Source organism: Myotis myotis, unplaced genomic scaffold, assembly GCF_014108235.1.
Source record: "Myotis myotis isolate mMyoMyo1 unplaced genomic scaffold, mMyoMyo1.p scaffold_m19_p_6, whole genome shotgun sequence".
Taxonomy (NCBI): Eukaryota; Metazoa; Chordata; class Mammalia; order Chiroptera; family Vespertilionidae; genus Myotis; species Myotis myotis.
Genome location: NW_023416368.1, coordinates 20510620 through 20535240, shown reverse-complemented (window position 1 = coordinate 20535240; position 24621 = coordinate 20510620). Strand labels below are relative to the sequence as shown.

The following is a 24621-nucleotide window of genomic DNA, read 5'->3' as shown; positions in this document are numbered from 1 at the left end:
CCAGGCTTCAGTGAAATGAGGTGGGTTAGTAAATCACATTTATTGAGCACATAGTCTATTTCAGCCACTGTTCTCTGTGCTATAACTCATTTCAAGACTTCCTGGCATGTAAGGTTCCCTTCATTTCAACAGTCAGTGGTTGGAGATAAGGAAGGCTTCACAGAGAATGTGGGACTTGAGACAGACCTTCCAAGTTCCCACGGGAACATAATATCTTAAATCATAATAAAAACATGGTATCCCAAGGTACTTCTCCAACAGAAGACGGAGAATCACCTGCCTCAGAATCACCTTTGGAACCTGTCTGGTGTAGATTCTCAGCTTCTGCCCCTGAGATTCTAATGCAGTGATTTGGAAGTGGGGCCTGGGAGTCTGTATTACAAGCTTCCCAGGTAGGCAGACAGGTTTGCAAAGCACTGATCTCAACCCATTCCCCTATCTGTGGACAGAATCATACCTCGACAGCCCAGACCTAGAGCTGCCTGACCTGAGCATCAGTATCTCCAGGCAGAGAAATGAATTCATTGATTGAGTAATGCAGCAAATATTAAGCACCTGCTGTGTTCTAGGCCCTGTGCCAGGTATTGATTATGGTCCCTACTCTGGAGGGACTCCTGATCTGTCACTTATTTTAGAAGCAAGCCATCTAGCCAGAACCAGCAGGGCCTTAGATAGAGATCATCAACCAATCCCATTACACAGATGGGAAAACCGAGGCCCTGAGAGGAGAAGCAAGTTGTTCGAGACTACACAGGAGCAAATGAATTTCTTGCTCTCAAAGCAGCTGAAGTATCCCAATGTTCTACCCAGGACACCCACAGTTTGCTTCCTAAACATTAAACCTATACAGAATAAATGCTCCTTGAAGTCTAACTCCAGATCTGGCTGACATTTTAAATCCTCAACAACCGAATGGACGGGGAGGAAAGAGGGAACGCCATGGGGTATTTTAAAGCCCAGGAGTAAGAAAGGCTCTAGACTAGGCTCGAGCCGTCCCAACATTGAGCCTTCCATCACTTCTTCCGGGCTGTCTAAAGCCCTTTCCCGGGCTGTGCCGGCGGGCATGCTGCCTGCCTCCTCCGCACTTTAAAGCCAAAAGAAGGGGGGCGCCTCTCAGGTTCACAAGGACCTGGCTCCCACCTCTCTGTCCAGACTTGCTTACGTCACTGTCGCCCCGAGCCTGGGGAGGGGGAGAAGCAGGGAAATCGTGCCCGCCCCTGCAATGCCAGCCGCCCTGCGATTGGCTGCCAGGACTCGGGGCGGGTCGCGGATTGGTCAACGCCGAGGGCTTGAAAGGTGGCTGAGCGCACTGGACACCTCAGACGGACGGTGGCCCGGGATCAGCGGCCAGGCCAGTCCCAGACGCACCCTCCGCGCGCCATGGCCCGGCTGCTCCGGGCATCCTGCCTCTTCTCCCTGCTCCTGGCCGGCCTCGTGCCGAGCCTGGGGCAGGAGAAGTCAAAGGTGAGTGAGCCTCCGGGGTGGGGGCCGGGGGAACACGCATAGCCCCCAGGTGTCCATCTCGCGGTGGCGAGGCACCCCTCCTCCCGGGCTCCCCTCCAGAAGGGCGACCCTAGGGGAGAGGGACGCCTTTAACTCCGGTTGCTTCCCTCTCCTGCGCCGGGACCCTCAAACCCAGATCCTCCGTCTCCTCCTCACAGTTCCGTCTGTAGAAAGCCTGGGTGCCCCGGGTGTGCAGTGAATGGGGGGGGGGGGGGGCGGAGTCCCTCTCCCCGAGTTCGCGAGTTCTCCCCCATGGCTACCTGGGGTCGCCTTGCTACATCCATGCCACCTCTGGCCCGGAGCTGCTTCCCTCCAGGCAGGCCTGAAGGGGGTGCGCTCACAGAAAAGGCCTAGAGACTTGGCAACTGGTTGGCTGTGGAGGTTCCCAGGGAGACTGACAGGGCAGGAGGAAGGGGGGAAAATTGCAGCTGGGTGGTCCCTTGTTTTGAAGAATTGCCTTGGGGGCTCTTCTAGTCCAAGAATAAACGCAGGTACAGATGCACTGGGATTCGGGGCATTGGTAGAGGAGGCAGAGATCTGAGACAGAAGGAGCTCTGGACCGGCAGGGCACAACTCCCAGGTCCCTGGCTAGTCCCTACTCCTTAGGACCTGATCCTCCATCTGCAGGAGGTGAGTGTGGGCTGAGGTGGAGTGGGGGTGTGCGTGTGTGTGTGGGGGGGGGGGGACGGCAGTGGCAAAATGAAGCTGATGACTTCAGACGGGATGATGCTTGGAGAAGCTGTTCTCAGTAGGGTTTCCTGCCCTGGGGCAGCCTCTCCCCCCATCCCTAACCCCCACCTTCCCATATTGGCCTGAGCACACCTGGTAGTTGGAGCAAGCTGGGCACTGCCAGCTCAGTGGGAGAGGCAGAAGTCTCCTGAGCCTCAGTGTATCCCAGCAGGCCTTGTGACCCTTCGCTAGAGTGGGGGTGCTGAGGCCAGGACGACCTAGCACGCCTATCTCCTTGGATGGCATGTGCCAAGGTGGGCCCTAGGATTTCTCCTCTTTAGGGAGGCAAAAGCTAGGCCTAGGGCTAGACCCAAAGAGAGAGATTCCCGTCTCCAATCTCCCAGCACACACATATACCAGGCTTGTGCAAGCTCAAGAGAAGCTTTGAGCCTCTGTGTTCCTAAAATCTTCTGGGTCTTTATTCTAAGATCTTATGAAACAGAGTCTATGATTCTGTTTCCAAAATGCTGTCCACTGCTCAGGAAGCCCGTTCCAAGCACAGGGTTCCTTCATCATAGCTGTGTGTTCTCTGTAGAACTCTGGGGAGGAATAGATGGACTTAAAGAGAACAGGATGGGGATGGCCAAGAAAAGTCTTAGGGTAGGTATGATCCTATCAGATGCTACCGGCTAGGACTTGCTGGCTAATAACAGTTTGGGCATGCCCATCTTTCTTCCCTGGTCAGCAGATAGTTGCGATGTCATAACCCTGGTTCTAGGGCTCAAATGTTTACATTACCCTCACCCCAGGGCCAAGAGGTCAGACAGGGGGCACGTGGAGAATGGGCAGGACCAAAGGTGACTGTCCCAGAGAGAGGTTTTCTCCTCCCACTCAAAGGGAGGGGCTAGAGAACAAAGGGAATCCTCCTTTCCTTGCTGTGTCCCCTCTCCAGTTCAGCTCCGGGCTGCCCAGACTCCCTGTCCTTGCTCTGCAAAAGGACTGTGCAGAAGCTGTAGAGAGCAACAGCTGCTGACGTGCACAGGATCCTAGTAACCGCTGGTTTCTAGGTGACTAAATCAGGCCGAGAGAATCATGGAACCACAGATGGATGGAGTTGAAGGGCCCTTATGACAGCCCTGAATCTGACCCCATCTCACAATAAGCAGCGGGGAGAGCAGTAGTTACAGAGTCAGAGGCACGCCAGGCCCAGAGCTCAGGTCTCTGCCCCCAGTCCAGTTCTCCCTCCACAGTATCCCATTGATGGGAGTGGTAAGATAGGAGAGGAGAAATCTCTGGCTTCCCCTGTTTAAGGTGAGGGCTCTGGGATTCCATAGGCCCAGAGGGCGTAAGGAGGCTTACGTAAGAACTGGGCTGCAGTTCCCAGTGGTGAGAGCAAGCCATGGCTTCCCGGACCCTGGCCACTCCAAGCCTGTTGGTCTGAACCCTGAGCACTGACCTCACTGGTCCCAGTAGAAAGCGAGGAAGCTCTGTCACTGGTCCTTCATCCTGGAGACACCCTGCCAGTGCATCACCTTCATAGTGGCTGGGGAACATCAAGGCCTCTTCACAATAATGTAGGAACAAGGGGCCCTCTACCCTGGCTGCAGGCAGAATAATCACTACCCCTGGATGTGGTAGTGATTCTTTCCAAGAGAGGCTTTCAAGACTTTTTGGACCTGCCATCAGGTTCTCACAGCCATTTGGGGAGGCTCAGAGTGAGCCAGCAACGACTGAAACCTGATGAGAGGGGACTCCCCTCGCCCCACCCCCACCCTGAAACTGTGCCCGTAGGTGGATCCTCCTGTTGTTTACAGGCTTTGGTTATTTGGACAACCTCTTGGCTTTTGTTCTCTCCTTCCCCAGAGTTTGTCTTTGGGTCAGGGCAGAGTGGAGGAGGTGGAGAGGCTGCTGGGAGGCCTTGCCTCTGGCTGCTAGACCTCTGTGCCCCCTGGGGTGTGTTTGCTGTTCCCTCAGTTGTTTGTATTTTGAGGAGGAAATGATCCCAGATGGGGCTTTGGAGGCCCAATGGCTGGAGAAATATTGAGCTTAGGTCTAAGGCCTGCCTTTTGCACCCACCAAGTCATGGGCGTGGAATATTAGACTCATGTAAAGCAGGGAATTTGCACTGAAGCCAAGAGAGCTTGCGGCTGCCAGGGAATGGTGGGACCCAGCCTCACCTGGCTCAGCAGACCTGTGGCCTCTTCAAGACACAGGTGGCTTTTCTTCACCCTCCTGGAGCCACGCCCTGCCAGCCCAGAGGGCTCCCTTCACCCACTTGGGCCCAGGTACCTCACCTCAACAGCACGTCTTCCGTCTTCCGTCTTCCGGGGACTGACCGGAAGAGAGGGTGTGGACTTGCTTCTCTAACTCCATTCACCTGTGTCTGTCTGCCTGGGTCTACTTTGCATAGGGCCTATGCAAAGGCAGTCAGGGCCAGAAAGCACCATAGAGATGACCTGATACAATAGTGGCAAGCTCTTTTCTTTCCCATCATGACCAGCGCACCTACCTGTTGTGTTATTGACGCCATGACATCCTTCCAAGAACAGACCCAGATTTTTGTAACAACTGGGAAGATTGAGATGGGGTCAGATTCAGGGCTTCCTCTCTGCCCAACCTCGTGCTCGTTAGCAGCATTCCCACTGACAGCATGCTGTCCAGCCATCGTGGTTGAGAACAGCTGATCCAGTTCAAGATTCTCATTTTATAAATGAGGAAGCTGAGGTCCAGAGAAGAGAAAGGGCCAGTCCAGGACCACACAGCAAGTTAGGGGCAGAGCTAGACGTGGAATCCAGGTCCCCCGACTTGCAGTCCATTGTACCCTGTTCCTACTTGTCCTGGAGGTTGACTGTGGAGCAGAGGTTGGGCAGAGAGGAAGGCACAAGGGTCGTCGTCACAACGTCTCACTCATAGGGGCATCTGATATATGCGAGGCGCTGTTCTTTACCCTTCATCCTCACGGCGGCCTTTCCCCATTCCTGGCTCCTCCTGTGTCCCTATTCTACACCCACAGCCTCAGCTTTCCAGTCCCCTAGTCTGGAACCTCTGAATCACCTCTCCATTCTGCCCCTTCCTTATTCCTGCTCAGTTCTGCCTTTTCAATGGTTTAGTTCAGCCGCATCATCACTTGCCTGGATTCTTGTGACAGCCGTCCACCCCTTCTCCATCAACCCATCCAGTAACAAACCCGCCGGTATCAGCGTGGTGTCCCTCAGGGCTGGTAAATCTTTATGAATCCACGTGTGCTGTGCAGTGATGATGACAGTAAGTCACCTCCAGGTTTCCATGGCACTCACCAGCATACTAAGTGCTTCCATAATCATTTTCTTGCGCAAGGAATTAGGAGGCCTCCGTGCTAGTCTAGTTCCAAAGCCTGGAGTGGTCTTGGGTCTTTCATGGTCTTGAAAGTGGAGATGCCCAAGTTTCTTCTAGCTCTAACCACTCCCTGGCACTGGTCTCTGTTCCAGACGGACTGCCATGCTGGTGTGAGCGGCACCATCTATGAGTATGGAGCCCTCACCCTCAACGGGGAGGAGTACATCCCCTTCAAGCAGTATGCCGGCAAATACGTCCTCTTTGTCAACGTGGCCAGCTACTGAGGCCTGACGAGCCAGTACATTGGTAAGAGCCCTCTGCTTTATTCTGGACCGTTTCTGCCAGTTGGGAATATTTCAAGGGGGGAGGGGGACAGTGATCATGTGATTCCAAACCGTGCATCCCGGTCCTCTGTGCCATGGTCTTGTGAAGATGATTCTCTAAATCTGAGATCTGCTTGCCTTGGACATGTTCTAGAAGACTCCCTGCAATCCTTCATCCCTGAGCACAACTGCCCTAAAAGCAGGGGGATGGAGGAGATGGCATTTGTGCCTAAAGTGTCCTTTCCCTGGAGAGGAATGGTAGCGTTGCCTTGCTGAGAAGTTCTCACCTGCCTCAGCCCCATCGCCCTTAGTACTTCTCCTGGCTCCTATCTGGAAGGCAGGCAGTGGCTCGAGGCGTTTCACCCAGGTTCTGGGAACTCTAGTGTCCCCACTCATTTCCTTTAGCCGGGCAGCCGCGCAGGCACAGGACCTCAGCGCCAACAGGAAAGTGCTCTGGGGCTGAGCACAGTGGGCTGGGAGGGGCTGGGAGGAAGCAGGGCACCCGAGTGTCCTGCCTGACAGTTATGGGAAATTCCTGCAAGTGCAGTGACGGCGACTGGGCTGCACAGTGGGCAGAGATGCTCTGTTCAGGATGCTTCTGTCGGGCCTTGGAATAGAGCCGTGCGTTTGTGCAGGAGTAGGGTTGGGCATGGCCTCGTACAGGCCACGGGCAGAGGGAGCTGGGCCAGGGCCTCCCTTGGGTCCCTGATTCCCAGAGTATAGGAGGGTTGTGAGGGCCCCACCTCACCCCAGGGAAGTCCTCTGCCTTCCCCCAGGGGGGGATAGTTCTTGTTCCAGGAAATAATCCTGAAGGAACTTGGCCGTGGGCCAGTGACTGAATACTGATTTGAGAAAGGGTGTTACTTGCTTCCCCCCCAAACCTGCAACCCATCCAGCTGAGTCGGGAGGGTGGGACTTGACTCCCAGCACTGGCACGTTGGATGAGCGATCCTGGGCAAGCCCCCACTGTGGGGCCTCAGTGATTTCAGCTGTACGACGGGCGAGCAGGCGCTGGTGCGATGAGGCAGGGCTCCTCATCAGGCCAACCGGTCTCTGCTCTCTCCCTGGCCCAGAACTGAATGCACTACAGGAAGAGCTGCAACCATTTGGTCTGGTCATTCTGGGCTTCCCCTGCAACCAATTTGGAAAACAGGAGCCAGGAGAGAACTCGGAGCTCCTACCTACCCTCAAGTGAGTACTCAGGCAGCGTTCGGAAAGCTCCGCCAGCACAGCCAGCCGCGTCCTGGCCGGGGCGCCAGGCATCTCTTGCATTGGCTCCCACTCATGCTGACATTTATCAGCCCCGAAGAACTCCTCCCTCCCCAGGAACCCACTCAATGGAATGAGGGGAAGAAGGGACAGGGAGGAACAGGGACAGGAGGACTGGTTGTGAGCGCATGACGGATGCGAGGGTGCATGTGGGGGGCAGGGGTGACGGAGAAGGTATCAGAATGGAAAGAGAAGACCGCAGAGCCACATTATGCCTTTGCCCAGTCAATACTCATGGGCTCCCACTGCCCACTATGGAATAGAACCCAGACTCCCCACACCCCCTGCCCTGCCCTGGCCCTTCCTCTCATTTCTGGGCCTTGTGCCCATCCATCTCCTTGGGACCCACCTACGAACGTTTCTCGTAGGCATGTTCGACCAGGTGGGGGCTTTGTCCCCAATTTCCAACTCTTTGAGAAAGGAGATGTGAACGGGGAGAAAGAGCAGAAGGTCTACACGTTCCTGAAGGTGAGTGCGCAGCCACCGCTGCGCTGCGGAGGGGCTCTGCCCAGCGATGCTGGCTCTGGGCGGGGCTGCTGGGCTCCAGCCCCTACGCGCCCGCCCCGCCTGCCACCCTCCCCAGGAGGTGGGAGGGGCCGTGAGCAGGTTAACATTTTTCATCCCTGTTCCAGAACTCCTGCCCTCCCACCTCGGAGCTCCTGGGCTCGCCTAGCCGCCTCTTCTGGGAACCCATGAAGATCCATGACATCCGCTGGAACTTTGAGAAGTTCCTGGTGGGGCCGGACGGTAAACCCATCATGCGCTGGTACCACCGGACCCCGGTCAGCAACGTCAAGATGGACATCCTGGCCTACATGAGGGAGCAGGCAGCCCTGGGGGTCAGGGGGAAGTAACCGAGGCCTGCCCCACCCCACGTCCACCACGCAGGGCCAGGGAGGGACTCTGTTCAGGAAGGAACCCCGTATCTCTAGCCACACTACTCCTACCACAGACCCTTCTTACTATACAAGGCCCCAGTGTGCACACAATGTGTCTGTACTGCTGTGCACGTGGCTGTTTGCCCACAGGTGTGAGATCATGTGTGAATGCACCTGAGTGTGCAGCCACATGTGTCTACCTGGACGAATACCCAGGAATGTGTACCAATATGTGCCCACGGCTGTGTGCTGTGGAGAATGCTAGGAAATAACACCCTTTCTCTCCAGTTCTCTGCCCCGGTGATAATTCACTGAGCCGAGCCCAAAGAAACCAGCTCTAGATGCAATTATTCTGCTCTCCCTGGGCCTCAGCTTTGGGGCCAGCATCTCCCCCTGCCTCCAAGTACCACCACTGCAGTGCCCAGAAGTTCCTGGGTCTACCACACTGTCCATCCTCCCTCCTCTCCTCTGTACGTCTCGCTCCTTCCTGAAGGGTCCTCCCAAGCCCCTCCCCCCACCCCACCGTGCTCCCTGAGCAGCCAAGGCAGATGTGAGAGTAAGGGCCACGTTCCCCGCGTCAGGAGTGGCGTCTCTATGAAGGAGGGGCCCGAAGCCCTAGTGGGCGGACCTCCCCTGAGCCTGTCTGAGGGGCCAGCCTTTAGTGCATTCAGGCTGAGAACCCCAGGCAGGGATGCCACCCCTGCTACTTCGGAGGATGTGCTCTCACCCCTCACCCTGGCCCATTGGCATAGACTCACCCCCACCTGCCCAGTAAAGGCCTTTCTGCAGCAGCTGAGCTTACTGTGGTACTTCTCAATGGGCCGCTCCAGCGGACAAGGGAGGGGGAGGGCCGGGGAGGGGGAGATGGGAGGGTATGAGAAAGAAAAAAGACATGGAGTGCTTCGGGCCCTTGCTTTTTGGTTTCTACCTAGGCCCACTTTGCTTCTCTCAGCGTTTGGAGTTTATGAAATATCTATTCTCATTCCCTCCCACAATTCTCCAAGGGCTGAGGCGAGGTGTTCTATTTGACGGGTGAGGAAAATGAGGCTCACAGAAGGCCCAGGCCTTGCCCAATGTCTCCTGATGAGCGGTGCGGGACTGGAATGTAGACCAGGTCACCTTCCTCTGCCCCTGGATGCCCCGTTCTCACGGAGGCTCTGAGCAGGACCCCAGGGACATCAGCCAAGAGTAACAGTGATGCTCTTGGGAGGCTGGGGGGTGGGGGGTGGGGTGGGGCACAGAGGACAGGGACCAGGAAAGCAGCATTCTGAGTGACTGGGATGGAACATTAGCCGCGACATAAAAACACCAGCTACAGAAACTTCCATTTGGATTTATGTCCAAGATTCGTGCAAAGAGCTGCCCAGGAATGGACAGCCACCCCAATCCGGGCCTCCAGCACCACAAGCCTCCAGTGGCCGGGCCGAGGGCCTGGTCGCTTCAGGGTTGGGACCCTCAGCATATGTGGCTGGCATGGCTTCATCCCGGGCTGCAGTGGCCAGAGCAAGGCTCCCGTGGCGGAGGTGGAGGGCCTGCAGCAGAACATCCCTCGTTCTCTTCTGCTCCCAGAGGCAAACCTCCTCTTCCCGCAGCTCCTCACAGAGGGAAGGGATGGGCGTGGTCTAGGTCCTGCTACTACAGAGCGTGAAGCAAAATTAAACACACACATGAACTGAACGTGGTCCCCAGAGGGGCTGGAACCCCTTCTGGGGTAGTTTTGAAAGAAGGGTCTCAGCTGCACCCCACTCTTGTGACTGACGTCCCCCGGCGGATTCCACAAAGGATGGCGGGTCCTCTCTCCAGGCGGTGGCAGGACAGTGAGTTTTTTCCAGTCGCGCCAAAGGCAGGGCGCAGACAGAGCCTTCTGGGTAGAGCCTCCCAATCTGCAAACAGTTCAGGTTGGGGCCAGGGCACAGGCAGGTGGCCCCTCTCAGCTTCCTGTCGGCTCAGACTCTGGCCACACAGAGCACGTGGCCTCTAGTTTTTCAGAAATCTGAGGTCAGCTGGCTCTGCAGGACGAAGGTGGAGCCAAGTGAAGTAATCTGGTCTCACTGAGGCCCCTTGCGGTCATTTTTTGCTGAGTCTAAATAAACAAAAATTTTGAAGACTTAAAGATGAGGTGGTACAGTAGGTTTCAAAGTCCTGTGGAAACCAATACAGTAACAGTGAAAGTAACAGCTCGAGTGATTAAGTGTTACCAAGCGCCAGGCCTTGGGCGAAGTACCGTAGGTACATTCATCATTCAATACATCCAGTTCAGCCCTATGAAGCAGGCAGGTGACTATCCCTTTATGGAGGAGGGAGCTGGGGCCCACAGAGGTTTCAAAAACCGGCCCCAGTCCCAGTTCTAGGAAGTGGTGAAGCCTAGTCAGTCTCGCTCGATCCCAGACGTGGGGCAGTTCCGGAAGAGAGGACAGCCCTGCCCATTTGGCCGCCTCTGGGGAACATGAGAAAATGAGCAGCCCAATCCCTCCTCCCAACCACTAACTCCTCCAACCTCACTCCCTCCAAGCTGCCTACAGCCTTGGCTCCCACACCTTCGTGAAGGGGCCCACGACCTCCGGGCAGAGCACCCCTGTTTCTGCACAGCTGAGACCCTTCCCAGACCCCTCTGTACTGGGGATCACACTTACCTGGTTCTGCAGGCCTGGCTGTAGGCGAGTCCATCACTTGGGAGGTCTGATTGCGCATCCCTCCATAGGGTGGCCGCCAGGTGTATCCTGGCTGCAACAAAACGTGCTTAGTAATCAACAACCACACTGGAAAATTACAATAGCAGGTACTGAACACATAGTAATCAAGTATACAGGTATCCCTCAGTATCCTCAGGGGACTGGTTCCAGGATGGCCCCCACCCCCAGGATACCAAAATCCAAGGATACTCAAGTCACTTGTATGAAATGTTGTAGTATTTGTATATAACCTACACACATCCTCCCATATACTTTAATCATCTCTGGATTACTTACAGTACATAATACAACATAAATGTTAGGTAAATAGTTATTATACTGTATTGTTTAGGGAATAATGATTTTTAAAAAGGTCTTGTTCAGTACAATCAACCACTGTAGGCCTAACTACATGGTGCATGTCAACAACAACATAACATTTTTTCCGGATATTTTCAAGCCACGATTGACTGAACCCAGGGATGTGGAACCGGTGGATATGGAGGGTCAACTGTAATGGAACTGTAATGGAATCCTTACAATAATCCAGGTTGCCATCCCCGTTTTACAGATAAGGAAACTGAGGCTCAGAGGGGCTAAGTAACTTTTCAAAGTTCATCCATCTAGAAAAGTGGCCAAACATTTATTAGATCCCAGATTTCTATAACCCCAGAGTCAACCTCTTAAGCCCCACGTTATACTCCAGTAAAGAATGATCATAGGGAGAGAAGCTGAAAGAGAGGCCAGATAGGAGGCTGCTGGCCCTGTCCAGGTGAGAGTGGGGCTGCCTGAGGGGGCTGTGGCAGAGCGACTGGAGAGGATGGGACAAGTGACAGCAGCTCTTTGGAGAAACAATGACCAGCAAGGAAAAGAGAAGAAAGGAGAGAGAGAGAGAGAGAGAGAGAGAGAGAGAGAGAGAGAGAGAGAGAGAGAGAGAGAGAGAGAGGGAGGAGGAGGAGGAGGAGGAGGAGGAGGAGGAGGAGGAGGAGGAAGAGGAAGAGAGAAAATGAAACTGAAGAAAGAGAAGGAGAAAAAGGGGAGGGAGAGAATGCATGTAAGGAACTGTGGTGCCTGACCACATGTGGAAGTTAGAAGACAAAGTAAACCCACACTCTGACACCCTGGCCTGGTTGGTTGGAGGGAGTCCTCCTTGCTACCCAGCCCCCTTTCTCAGCCTTTTCTGTCGTACATCAGTGGCTCTGGGCTGGAGTCCTGCCCCTGGGATAGCAGGCCAGAGCCGGGCCCTGGACATCCGCCCGCGCAGCACAATGCTATTAGGAAGGAGTCCAGAGTGGAGTTTCTGACACCCTCGCTTGACTTTGCCCTCTGGAAAGTGTCTGGGGTGGCCCTGTGTGGGTCCTGGGGTGAAGGAGGGACACAGACTCACCATAGGGTAGAGGTGGGAGTTGGGAAGTGGGGGCGGGTGCTCCATAGCCATGGGGGGCGGGGGGTAGCGGATCTGGGACCATTCCTCATAGCCGTGATGTGGCATGGGCGGACCATAGTACCCGAAGTATGGGTGGGGCTCCACGTGGTAGCGCTCTGCCGAGGCCTGCAAGAAAGGCTGATGTCTGGCTCTGGCCTGTGACAGGCTGCAGGGCCATCCCCAGGAACACCATCTCATTTCTCATCCTCTAGAACAGTGATCCTCAACCTCTGGCCCTTTAAATACAGTTCCTCTTGCTGTGACCCAACCGTAAAATTATTTTCGTTGCTACTTCCTAACTGTAATGTTGCTACTGTTATGAATCGTAATGTAAATATCTGATATGCAGGATGGTCTTAGGCGACCCCTGTGAAAGGGTCATTTGACTGCCAAAGGGGTCGCGACCCACAGGTTGAGAACCGCTGCTCTAGATTGTTAGTTCTCTGAAGGACATGGGCACAGAAGGCTGGCACATGGCATGGAAGAGCAACAATGATGACAGCTAATGTGACCTGAGGACTTACTCCGTCCCAAGTCCTTTTCTAAGTGCTCTACTGCACTGCTCGCTAGTTAGCTGGGCGCCTGAGCAAACACTGCCTCTCCCATCAGGCTGTAGCTCTGAGGAAGGTCAGTGAAGTTGAGGCTGCTTCCTCCTTGAGCCCCCTCACCTTTGCTTTCCTCTTCTGCTGTTTGAGGGCTTCTTTCGCCTTCTCTTCATCTTTGAATGCTTTTAGCTAAGGGAAGAAAAGAGGGAGAGAAGACTGTTGGCCCAGGTGCTTCCGAGCCAAGCCTGGACCCGGCCTTCAGCAGCCCCAGGGTTGATGGGCTGATGCACCAGCGTGGGCTGTCCTGCCTGGCCCAGCCCTGGGGAAGGGCCCTGTGGGGCAGAGCACAGGCCAGGCCGGGGGCTACCGGTAAGGCCTGCTCACTGCGGAAGGTCTGAACACCGGGCAGGAGGCGTCCGGTGCGCTCACTGCTTCTGCGCTTCCACATTAACATTTTCCAGGTGCATTCTGCGAGACAATGGGGGGCTCAGGGCCAATCCCCGAATTTGCTCTTTAAAGGCACCAAAACTGACTGTGGAAAGGCAGAGCTAGAGGTTAGGGGCGGGGTGGGCATGTCCCCCTGAAATCCACAGAAACTTATAGCAGAGCTGGAAGGAGAAGCAGTGAGGATCCTGACATCCAGGCTCACAACCAGGGACCCTGCAATCCATGCCCCCGTCCCGAGGGCAGGCCAATGGCCCCTTCCTCGGGCCAGCTCTTCTCACCTGGGCGTTTGACAGGGTGACCTGGGCCTGCAGTTTCTCTACCTGCTTCTTCAGCTCTTCCTTCTCCTCATTCATGCGCTCCCGATCACTGCGCTCTCTCTGGAAGTCCTCCTCAAAGATCTTCACCTGCAGGGGTGAGGAGGGGAGGGTGGGAAGGGGTGAAGGGGGAGGGACAGCTCTGAGTGGAGGCTCAGACTTGCTGAGGCCCAGAATCCTGGGTTGGCTGCTGAGAGTCACAGACATCAGAGCTGGTGTCACCCCATCTCGACAGCCCCCAGGGAGTGGGGAATGTGTACACCTCCAGCCCCACCCCCATCTTCAAACAAAGTAGTTCTGGATCCCCCTAATTTACTTTATTTATTTATTTACTATGTCTTAGATACATTATTTTTTTAAAATATGTTTTTATTGACTTTTAGAGAGGAAGGAAGAAGGACAGAGAACTAGAACCAGCAATGAATGAGACACATCAACTACCTGCTGCCTCTTGATCCCCTAGTGGAGACAGAGCTCGAAAACCGAGCATGTGCCCTGACCAGGAATCGAACCAGTGACCTCTTGCTTCATGGGTTGGTGCTCAACCACTGAGCCAGGTGTGGATCCCCCTATTTTATATTCTTGACTTCAACACAGGGTTTCATTTAAACAAGGGATGCATGACTTTTTAAAATATATTTTATTGATTTTTCACAGAGAGGAAGGGAGAGGGATAGTTAGAAACATCGACCAGCCGCCTCCTGCACACCTCCTACTGGGGATGTGCCCGCAACCAAGGTACATGCCCCCAGCCGGAATCGAACCCGGGACCCTTCAGTCCGCAGGCCGACGCTCTATCCACTGAGCCAAACTGGTTAGGGCAGGGATGTTGACAGCAATTAGCCAGTCCAATCCTATCATTCTGCTTTGGCCCCAGAGGCGAGGCTAGGGGACCAGAGTGTGGACGGAAGACCTTCCCAGAGTAAAGGCTTACAAAGCTCTCCCGCAGCTCCTGGGAGCCTGGCAGGGAAGAGGCTGTGACCTGCATGGCATCACATGGAAACACACGGGACAGCGTGACCTTTTCAACCTCCTTTCAAACCTCCCGTCCCTTGAGGAGAAAGTCTGTTTTATGCTAGTATGACTTTAAGGCCTTTCTGGTATGTGTTAGTTTCCCTTAAGGTAGTGGTTCTCAACCTGTGGGTCGCGACACCTTTGGGGTCGAACGACCCTTCCACAGGGGTTGCCTAAGACCATCCTGCATATCAGATATTTACATTACGATTCATAACAGTAGCAACATTACAGTTATGAAGTAGAAACGAAAATAATTTTATGGTTGGGTCACAACACAAGGAACTGTATTTAAAGGGCCAGAAGGTTGAGAACCACCGCCTTAAGGGAAGGGAATGAGGACTCAAGTTCAGAGTCTTCATCAGACAAGAGTATCCAGCTCAAGTTTAATAACACTGTTTTGCTTGCTTACAGCTAGTTTTTTAATTATGGAAAATAACAAACAGGTTTTTCTATTTATGATAGTGATATAAAGCTCCTTTTTAATTACACTTATTGAAAGTAATTTATTTAAAACTTATTCTTAAAATACTAGGTAGATAACGGCATAGTTGGGGTAAGGGTGGCTAAATCATAGAGCAGGGGTGGGCAAACTTTTTGACTCGAGGGCCACAATGGGTTCTTAAACTGGACCGGAGGGCCGGAACAAAAGCATGGATGGAGTGTTTGTGTGAACTAATATAAATTTAAAGTAAACATCATTACATAAAAGGGTACGGTCTTTTTTTTTTTTTAGTTTTATTCATTTCAAAAGGGCCGGATCTGGCCCGCGGGCCGTAGTTTGCCCACGGCTCTCATAGAGCAATGACTAGTTAGGGACACAATGCGGGAAAGGATAAACCTATAACCAGACTGGGGTCCTGGCCAAAGGCAGGAAGTGGACTACCAGTAACTGCTTCCACGTGATGCCAAGCCCATCCTGGTGCTCAGGATACTCCAGCTCCCACTACCACCTCCTTCCTACCTGGCCTCCCCCCAAGGCTCACCTGCTGTTTCAGCAATTCGTTCTGTGTGACCAGCTCCTGTTTTCTGAGGAGGCCACCAGCTCCTTCTGTGTTCCCAAAGGCTGTTGGAGACGATGGGGAGGCCTGGATGCTCAGAGCTTCCTCTAGGGCCTGAGACCAGGAAGAGAGAAGATGGGTCCATCAGCAGAAGCCCTGAAAGTCAGGTTCCACTGACAGGGTCATCCTTAGGGACGCCCCCCCCTTCCTGACAATAATGATAACAATAACCACCACTGCCAGTACTATTTAATAAATGCTACCCTAGTCATTAATACTATGCACACATCAGTTCACCGAATCCTCTCTACAGTCCCAGGAAGAAAAGGCTATTATCCCCATTTTACAGATGTGAAAACTGAGGTTCCGAGACCTGAAGTGATTTGTCCAAAGCCATACAGCAAGTGGCAACGTGGGGATTCAAATCCAGTGTGTGCTATTAACCAGCAGCCTAAACTTCATGAAGAAGGGAGAATTTCCCTTTCCCGGAGCAGGTGTGGCTCAAGCCCAGCACCCAGACCTAGAAGGAATATTAAGTCCCTCCAGAGAATCTTCAGTCTGGCCTGGCCTGAGATCCGTCAGCTTTTACAACCCATTCCCACTAAACCAACCCTTCCATCCTCCTCTCTCCTGGAGTTAGATTAGACTGGATTTTAATTTCAACGTGCTCACCTCTTAAAAGGTTTTTATTAACTGGTTTTCTCCTTCAGACCTGTTAACTTGTTAGGCGAGAACTTTGGAACACCTCTCACGACTGGCCACCCTCATCCCCACCTCAGCTTCAGCCCCTTAGACAGCAGGGCCTCTGCCCTCCACGTGGCAGCATTGCCCAAGGTGCCTTCCTGGATGGCACGGAGGTCAAGGAAACCTCCCCCAACTTGGATGGGGTCCGCCACTTGGTCAGCTTGACTCCTCCAGAAACAAAGCAGAGTCAAGAGTCGACTCGGGATGCTGCGAGGGGAGGCTATGGCTCCCTTTCATCCTCCTACTCCCTCTGCCCCATTTTTTTTTTTAAATATATTTTATTGATTTTTTACAGAGAGGAAGGGAGAGAGATAGAGAGTTAGAAACATTGATGAGAGAGAAACATCGATCAACTGCCTCCTGCACATCTCCCACTGGGGATGTGCCCGCAACCCAGGTACATGCCCTTGACCGGAATCGAACCTGGGACCTTTCAGTCTGCAGGCCGACGCTCTATCCACAGAGCCAAACCGGTTTCGGCTGCCCCATTTTTTAGGTGGGAAGATGGAGGTCCAGGGGCAGGGAGGGCCTGGCATCAGTCATCCACACCTGTGTCTCTGTCCCCAGCTATGCCAAGGAAACCTGGGGGGCATGATCCTGCCTGGGCCATCCCTATGACCAGCACCATGTACAGTATTCTGCCTGGATTTTAACCCCAAGTCCCCCAGGTCGGAACACATCATTCTTTTCTCTGAGATCAGGTCCCAAGGACCCAGACTCATCATGATCAATGCTTTTCAAATACCAAAACCAACAGAGGGGAAAAGCTGGCCCATAGACTCAGCAACTCCAGGCCTTCAGAGAGGTTTCCTCCCAACGCTCCCGGCGGCAATAACTTCCTCTAACCCTGCACTGGAAGGTGGGCAGGGCCAGAATGAGTCCAGGGAGGGTTCAGATGACAACGTGGAGGCCCAGAGAGGGTACAGACCTGGCCCATTCACTGCCACTCGCCTGACTCAGAGGAGAGGGTTTCTGCTTTCCCCAGCCCACCCCGGGCGCCCTGTCTCCCTGGGTCCTACTTCACAAGGGTGGGAACCCCGGGGCGTGTGCTCACTCACTCCCATCAGCGAGTATTCCCTGAGCATGTGCTTTGTGCCAGGCACTGGGGGTATATGTCCCTGTGAAGACGTGCACCTCCCACCACTGCATGAGAAGACAGATGTTAAATAAGTAATCACAAGAAAATGTGAGAAGGGGCGGGAAAGAAGTTGCTGGTACTCCAGGTGCGCAGAACAGGGCGACCTGCAGATTTGTGGGAGGCCTCGCTGCACCTGAACCATGAGCAAGGTGGCACTGAGTGAGGAAACGGCACGTAAAGGGCAGGAGGGGAGCGAGCACAGGCTTGTCCCAGGGCTGGCCACTGCATGCGGGGAGAAGGCAGAGGTGGGAACCTCGGGTGACACCAGGCCCTCAGCACCCCTGCCTTGACCCAGACCTGCTCCTCCTGAGCTGAGGGTTGGGCGTGGTGGGAGTTGGGCTCAGGGAAGCTCTGGTGCCCGAGGGACCAGGACCAAGGCGCCCACCTTGTTGAGCCGCTGGATCTCCTTTTCCTGGTAATCCCGCTGCCGGGTCAGCGGGCTCAGCTGATCCTGCAGATACCTGACCTTCTGGCGCAGCTCCTTGGCCTCTGCCGACAGCTGCTCCTTGTCGGTCTGCAGGGAGCACAGGGTGGGTAAGCTGGAGCCTCTGCAGGAGACTGGGACTCCCTGCACTGCCGCCCCACCTCTCCGGCATGCCTCCTCTCTTGCTCTCACTCCGCAGCCCTCACGGTGCTCACACAGGCGCCTGGGGTCACAGCAGTAATGCCCAAAGGGCCTGACCTCAAAGAAGAGGCACTTTGGTTGAGTGAAAGGCGCTGGGTTCTGACACCAGCTCCTCCACCAGCTGAGACCTGGGGCACTGTCACAGCCCGCTCTGGTCTAAGCTTACCTATCCGCCATAGGCAAGGAGTTTCTTTTGTTTTTGTTTTTGTTTTTCTGTTAATCCTCACCTGAGGATATTTTTCCCCCTTTCATTTTTAGAGACAGTGGAAGGGAGGGAGGGGGAGAGAGAGAGAAACACTGATGTGAGAGATTGGCTGTCTCCTGCATGTGCCCCGACTAGGGGCGAGGATCAAACCTGCAACCTAGGTGCTCACCCTTGACCAGAAATCGAACCCGAGACCCTACGGTGGACAGGCTGATGCTCTAACCACTGAGACACACTGGCCAGGGCAAGGAGTTCTTAACATGAGTCACACATGGACCTCAGGAAGTCTGTGAGCCCCAAAACAGTGTAAAATTTTGCCTGTGCAATTTTCTAGGGAGAAAAGCCATAGTTTCTGCCAGATTTGCACAGGGATCTTCTGTGACACAGAAAGTGAGAAACCACTAAGAATCTCTAAAAGATCTTTCTGCTTTTTAGTCTCTGAACCTAGAGAGAAAACACTCAAAGAGATAAAAGTAGCATAAGGCAGAAAGTGTTCCTACACAGAGAAACAGTCCGTCCTGTAAGGTTAAAGAGAGAACACAATAGCCGAGAAGAAATCAGGGAAGGCTTCAAGGTGGACGCACTGCTCCAACACCCACTATGGAACAATCAGGGTCCCCTCACTGCAGGGCCACAGCTGGATTGGCCCTTAGAGAGCATCAAGTCCTAGCCCCTTTGTGTGACGGGAAATGACTGTGCAGAGAGGGGAGCTGATTTCTCCCAGGCTACACAGTGAGCTGGGGTGAGAGCCCAGGTATCTTAATTCCAGCGCTCTCTCTCACCTTGCAAGTCACAGGAAGTGTTTAAAATAGGGACAGGCAGCCAGAGGTTGCCGAGGGCAGCCTTGGTCAGAACGGGTGGGAGCTGGTCTGGACTCCTGTTGAAGAGGCTCCAGGATTAGCACGGCCTCTATCGCCATGCGCCCTTATCTGCAGGGCTGTGCTGTGTCTCCAAACATCCCACCTCCCCCCAGCTGAGAGGGAGGTGCTGTCAGATCCAGGGACGTGTCTACCTACTGATGTGAGCCAGGAGAAGGGACCAAAGAGCTAGGGGTCACAGGCTGACAGTCACAAGATGTGACTGCACTGAAGAGAAAAGATAGGCAGTGTCCTGCCTAATCCTCATCTTCAAGGGAGGGGTGGGCACGGAGGCAGGCGACAACCCAGACAAGACCCCTGGGTGACCTATGCTGATGAGAGGGAACTCTGAAATGCAAACTGTGTTGAAAATGTCCATTTTGAAGCTAAACAATAATAGCCTGGGCCGTTCCCATGAAAGGGAAGGCATCACGACATAAATAAAATCTCCCAGAAGTCTGCGGGTCAGGCGGCCTTTCCTCTTTCAGCCGTAACAGGACCCCGAGGGCCTTGGCTGGAATCAGTCACACGGAGGACAGATCAGATGCTGCTTCTTCAGGGGGCAGATTCCTGGCCCCATGACTGAATCTGATGCCTCTGCCTGCCCCTCCCCGGTCCCTGTCACTTCTCCTGTGTAGTATCTAACACGCTTCAGCTTATTTGCTTCTGTAATCAGTTGTTTAGTGTCTCTTCCCCCTCAAAGCGGGGACTGGACGGTTCAGCACTGAGTTTCTCCGCCCAGCACAGTGCCAAGTGTATGATCTGTTAAATAATGACTAGAGCAGTGATGGCGAACCTTTTGAGCTCGGCGTGTCAGCATTTTGAAAAACCCTAACTTAACTCTGGTGCCGTGTCACATATAGAAATTTTTTGATCTTTGCAACCATAGTAAAACAAAGATTTATATTTTTGATATTTATTTTATATATTTAAATGCCATTTAACAAAGAAAAATCAACCAAAAAAATGAGTCCGCGTGTCACCTCTGACACGCGTGTCACAGGTTCGCCATCACTGGACTAGATGAATGAATAAAGAAACTCTGTCCCCAACCAAGAGCCATCACAACTCAAACACTCAACAGCACCCACCCCATCAAGTGCCCCAGAACCGGCCTGCTTCTCTCTCTTTTCTATTCTGTGCTTCCCTAGCCCACAGATTTTAATTGAACAAAAAGTTCTGTTAGAAAATAAGAAAATATAAAAAGCAATGGCTAATCCAATCTTCTCAATGTGTAGATGGGAAAGTGGGGCAAGGGGAAGGAACGTGCTTTTGCCTGTGGCCACACAGCCCTTTGCACCAGAGCCGGAGCTGGAATCCTGGCGTGTTTACTCCACTGGGGAGGGAGGAGCAGGCCTCCCCGAGCCAAACCCCCAGGGCCCAGCAGCCACACTTGCCTCCTCCATGTCAATCTTGGACTTGGCCAGGAGAAGCTTGCGGTCAAAGTCACGCTGCTTCTGCTCCCGCTCAGCTTCCAGGTCAGTCACCTGCTTCTGCAGGTCCGCCAGCTTCTGGCGCAGCTCAGTGATCTGGGTTCAGAGGCAGAGGGAGGGGGTGCGTGAGCGTGACTGTCCAAGGGACGGCGGCGGGGGGAGGGGGAGATGCACTGACCACAGCTGAGAACCTGGGCTCAGCCTTGACTTCCCATAACTCCCACACTACCTTCTGCTCGTACTGCTGCTTCATGGACCGGAAATGCTGGTCCCACTGTTTGTTCACTTCAAGCAGCTGTGGGAAGAGAGCGGGGTTAGCAGGGGATAAGCAGAGGACCACAGACGGCCAACTCCTCGCACACCAGCTTCCCCAGCAGCGCACAGTGTGTGCGAACGCTGGCTACAGACGCTGCCTCAATCTCTTGCTTCTCAATAAAACTCAGTGCTCCTCAAAAAGAGTCCCTCTATCAGCCGCCACATTTTATCCTTCCAGGGCAGCGAGACTAACACCAAGACACAAAAACAGTATATCAGTTCGGTGTAGAATTATGAAACCACCCCCATTTAGAGGGCAGTTTGGGACTATGTATAAAAACTCTAAGTTCTCGTTCTCTCTAACCCCGTAATTCTACTCTAAAAATAGTAACCAAAAGAAGCATAAAAATATATGTATATTGTGATCATTTCAACGTCTGTATTACAAAACAGTCTAGAGGCCAACCTAGGCATAGGAGATGGGTGTCAGTATTACAGGGTAGTCAGAAGCGGACGCCATGCAGTTGTTCAGAAAACCTAATGTGCTGCCTCAGTCTAAGGCGACACTACTTATTTGTCATACTCTCGATATAACAATTCCTCCGGGACCGAAAACAATCCTACATCACAAATAAAATGATGGGAAAGGGTATCCCAATTTCAGAAACATAAAATAAAAAGTACTCAGAATTAAAGAAATATATATATTAAATATATACATATATATTAAAGGTATATACATATGTACAGGTATATGTACATCCTTAAAGATATATTTTATTTTAAAGAAAAAAAGAAATTTGTAATGCAATATGTACAATTTTTTCTGCTATTTTAAAAACCAGATTATACATTAGTGAGTACATAGACGAAAACAAGGAATATGTAATGAATTGTTACTAACCGTTAATTGTTACTCTAGGAGGTGAGATTCTCAATCTTTTTATAATGAACATTATATTACTTTGCTAATCAGATAAAATACCTTAGGGTAATGCAAGCAGGAAACTAAAATTAATATGTACATAGGTAAAGGACTAATGGAGCCCGCCTTCCCAATGTGCTGAGGCCAGGGAGGCAGAAAGGCCCAGGACCAGGAGAAGGATGGAGCACCGCAGAGAGGAGGGGTTCAGAGAACAAAGGGGGCTGGGCTCCACCTGGGGGCGGGAGGTGGAGGGGGAACAGGCATGAGACAAGGAAATAGCCTTGATCTGGGGGTTCTCAGCTGGTTAGAAGCAGTGCCACAAGGCGTGGGATCTCCCTCTATGACAGTCCCCCCCCCAAACCAGTCAGAAGGTGACCGATGAACCCCAAGCTCCCCATTCCTGAGGCTGAAACTCACCCACTTTATCACAACCTCTTTCCACCATTCAGGTTTAGCTTTCCCAAGTTACCCCTCCCCTGCCAACAATTTTAGGCGGCTGTGCCCCAAATGCCACCTCCTCAGAGTGATCCTTGTGGGCAAGGGGACTGACCAAGAGACAAGATTCCAGGACAGCCTGGCTGGGTGGCTCAGTTAGTTGGAGTGTCAACTCATACACCAAAAGGTTGCTGGTTCGATTCCTGGTCAAGGCACATGCCTCGGTTGCAGGTTTGATCCCCAGTTGGGGCACATACAGGAGGCAAACCGTCCATGTTTCTCTCTCACATTGATGTTTCTCTCTCTCTCTCTCCCTTCCTCAAAATCAATGAAAACATATCCTCAGGTGAAGATTTAAGAAAAGTCCAGCGAGTTATGGGCAGATGGTTCAGCGGTCACCATGGCAACTCACCATGGTGACCTCGGACTAACCAGGGCCAGGGGACAGGGAGGGCCTTAGTCCTGTGGGTCCTAGGAGGCCACCTACTTCGGTGCGCTGCTGCTCCAGCACCTTCACCTTCTTCTCGGCTGCACCCAAGGCTCCCGCCTCTGGGATCTTACTTGCTGTTGCACTAGCCTGGGGAGAAACACAGAGGGGCCTTTAGCGAAGCTTCAGATAACAATACTCTCACTGATCTAAGGCTCCTCACCTAGCTGTTTGTCCCCACCTCTCTACCCTCCCACCCACCAGGACACTGCTACACATCCCAGCCATGACTAAACCCCTTCGGGAAGTCCACAGGGGCTCCTAGGCCCTCCTCCCACAGTCACTTCTTTCCCTGCTCAAGCTCTATCTCTAAGGCACTGCCAACTGCTCTCCCCTCCTCCATCCCCATGTCAACCCAAAATCCTCTGGCCTGGAGGTAAGAGTTATATATTTTTAAATGTTTTATAAAACAACTACTTTAAAATGTTTTTAGGAAGATACAAAAATAAAGATGTCTATGTCATTAGTACACGTACACATACTTCCTAGCTCTGTTCTCTGAGAGAGCCTAAAGCAGTGACACTCCAGTAGCAACGAGCACACCTAAGGCCCAGATCTTGGTTCCTAAATACCATTCTCCAACAACAAGGAACAGGACTCCTTGGACAAGGGGTTAATTCTAGGGCTGGGGCAGGGAATGGGTTTGGAGCATCTCATGGTGTCAGAAAGCAAAGTGCCAAAAAAATAATGATAATAATAACAGCCTGTCAAATGGGCATAGGAGCCAACTTGAAAGAGCTTCCCACAGCCAAGCTGGAACAATGTAAACCAGAAAAATAAAATCGTGATAATACTGGGTTATAATCCAAAGAATAAAATAAATATCCTTGAGTCGATAGTGGTAGAAAAATATAGCTGAATAATTAAATAAATGGGGCGAAGGAACACTCTTCCTTACAGAAGAATTCCAATTAGTGATTGTGGAAAGAATGAGGGAAATGCAAAACTGCCATTATAATACTACAGCTCTCCTAATCACTGCAGTAAGTCACCAATGGATACCGAAGCTAGTGAGCGAAAGCAGAAGGAGAAACAGGGCGTTTGCATAGCCTCCAAGTTTCTCCTAAAAATAAGTGTTTAATAATTACAGAGAGAAATTCATCACTTTATACAGAGAAAGCTGACAGACACCCACTTAGCCACAGCAATGACACTTGACATGATGCAGTAAGGAGGGTGAGACTCCTGTGATGTTCTTGCCCAAGTCCACAGCCCCAATCCAAGCACGGGCAAACATCCCATAAACCCAGATTGAGGGATATTCTACAAAAGAAATGGCTAGTATAACCCGAAAGTGTCAAGCTTATGGAAGACAAGACAAGGAACCCTGGGACCTGTGACAGATTGGAGGAGACTAAAGAGTCGTGACAACTAAATACAATGTGGGATCTGGAATCACGGTACGGAAGAGCATGAGTGAAAAACTGGTGAAATCTGAAGCCTGCAGTTTAGTTAACAGTACTGTGCCCAAGTGTATTTTCTAGTTTTGATCACTGAACCATGGTTTTGTAGGACTTTAAGGCCTGGGGTGAGCCCTGAGAGCAGAACTTGGGAGGCTCAAGTGCCCCCTGCAGGCTAAAGTCTGTAAGCACACCACAGAACCGGAAGTAAAGGGAGCAAGCTGGGGGAACCCTCCAGGGACCACCACCTCCTCTGAGAAAGATGAGATGGGCCTGACCCTAGAAGCCTGCTGCCTCCTGGAGGGGAGCTGTGCTTAGCATTACTGGGGAAGGAGGAAAAGGGGGTGCCAGGCTCCCAGAGGGTACATTCTTAACCTCCACAAAGAAGAGAGGAGTCAGACTACCTGGCTGCTGGCACCCAATCTGCCATTAAAAGCAACAGCTAATGTTCACTGCTGACCACGTGCCAAGCACTGCACCTACTCTATAGGCACATCACTGAACCCTCCAACTACCCTCTGAGATAGGTGCTAATATCGCCATTATGAAAGGAGGAAACTGAGGCCGGAGAGTATGTAACTTGTCCAAGGTGGCAGCAGCATTCAACCCACATGGGACTCCAGGGCACTGGCTTCACCGCTGCCCAGAAGCCCACAGAGCCTTCCTCTGGGCAGGGTGGAAAGACCATCCGGCCTTCTGGGGAGTCAAGTGAGATGAGGTGATATTAAAGGGCTTTGGAAA

At 52.6% G+C, this 24621-nt stretch overlaps 2 protein-coding genes across 20 annotated transcripts in view; one reads left to right on the top strand and one right to left on the bottom strand.

Moving 5' to 3' along the window:
• The first annotated feature begins 1296 nt into the window (after positions 1 to 1296).
• GPX3 (glutathione peroxidase 3) lies at positions 1297 to 8748 on the top strand. The gene is made up of 5 exons (XM_036313656.1): positions 1297 to 1464; positions 5640 to 5793; positions 6884 to 7001; positions 7448 to 7547; positions 7712 to 8748. The coding sequence occupies exons 1-5, from the start codon at positions 1381 to 1383 to the stop codon at positions 7931 to 7933; spliced, it is 678 nt and encodes a 225-aa protein (XP_036169549.1). The 5' UTR covers positions 1297 to 1380; the 3' UTR covers positions 7934 to 8748.
• Positions 8749 to 9270: 522 nt separating this feature from the next.
• The window catches only part of TNIP1 (TNFAIP3 interacting protein 1), a 51762-nt gene continuing 36411 nt past the window's right edge, over positions 9271 to 24621 (bottom strand). For 5 of the 19 annotated variants that reach the window (XM_036313651.1, XM_036313653.1, XM_036313638.1 and 2 more), the window contains 10 exons: positions 22481 to 22570; positions 20608 to 20673; positions 20343 to 20474; positions 17644 to 17772; positions 15362 to 15490; positions 13326 to 13451; positions 12724 to 12789; positions 12017 to 12181; positions 10591 to 10681; positions 9271 to 10040 (listed from right to left, as the gene is read on the bottom strand). In XM_036313651.1, coding sequence (XP_036169544.1) covers positions 10006 to 10040; positions 10591 to 10681; positions 12017 to 12181; positions 12724 to 12789; positions 13326 to 13451; positions 15362 to 15490; positions 17644 to 17772; positions 20343 to 20474; positions 20608 to 20673; positions 22481 to 22570 — 1029 coding nt within the window. In that variant the 3' untranslated portion in view covers positions 9271 to 10005. Of the gene's footprint in view, positions 10100 to 10590; positions 10682 to 12016; positions 12222 to 12723; positions 12790 to 13325; positions 13452 to 15361; positions 15491 to 17643; positions 17773 to 20342; positions 20475 to 20607; positions 20674 to 22480; positions 22571 to 24621 lie in introns of those variants that run through there. The other 14 variants (XM_036313644.1, XM_036313654.1, XM_036313639.1 and 11 more) reach the window with 13 other exon arrangements.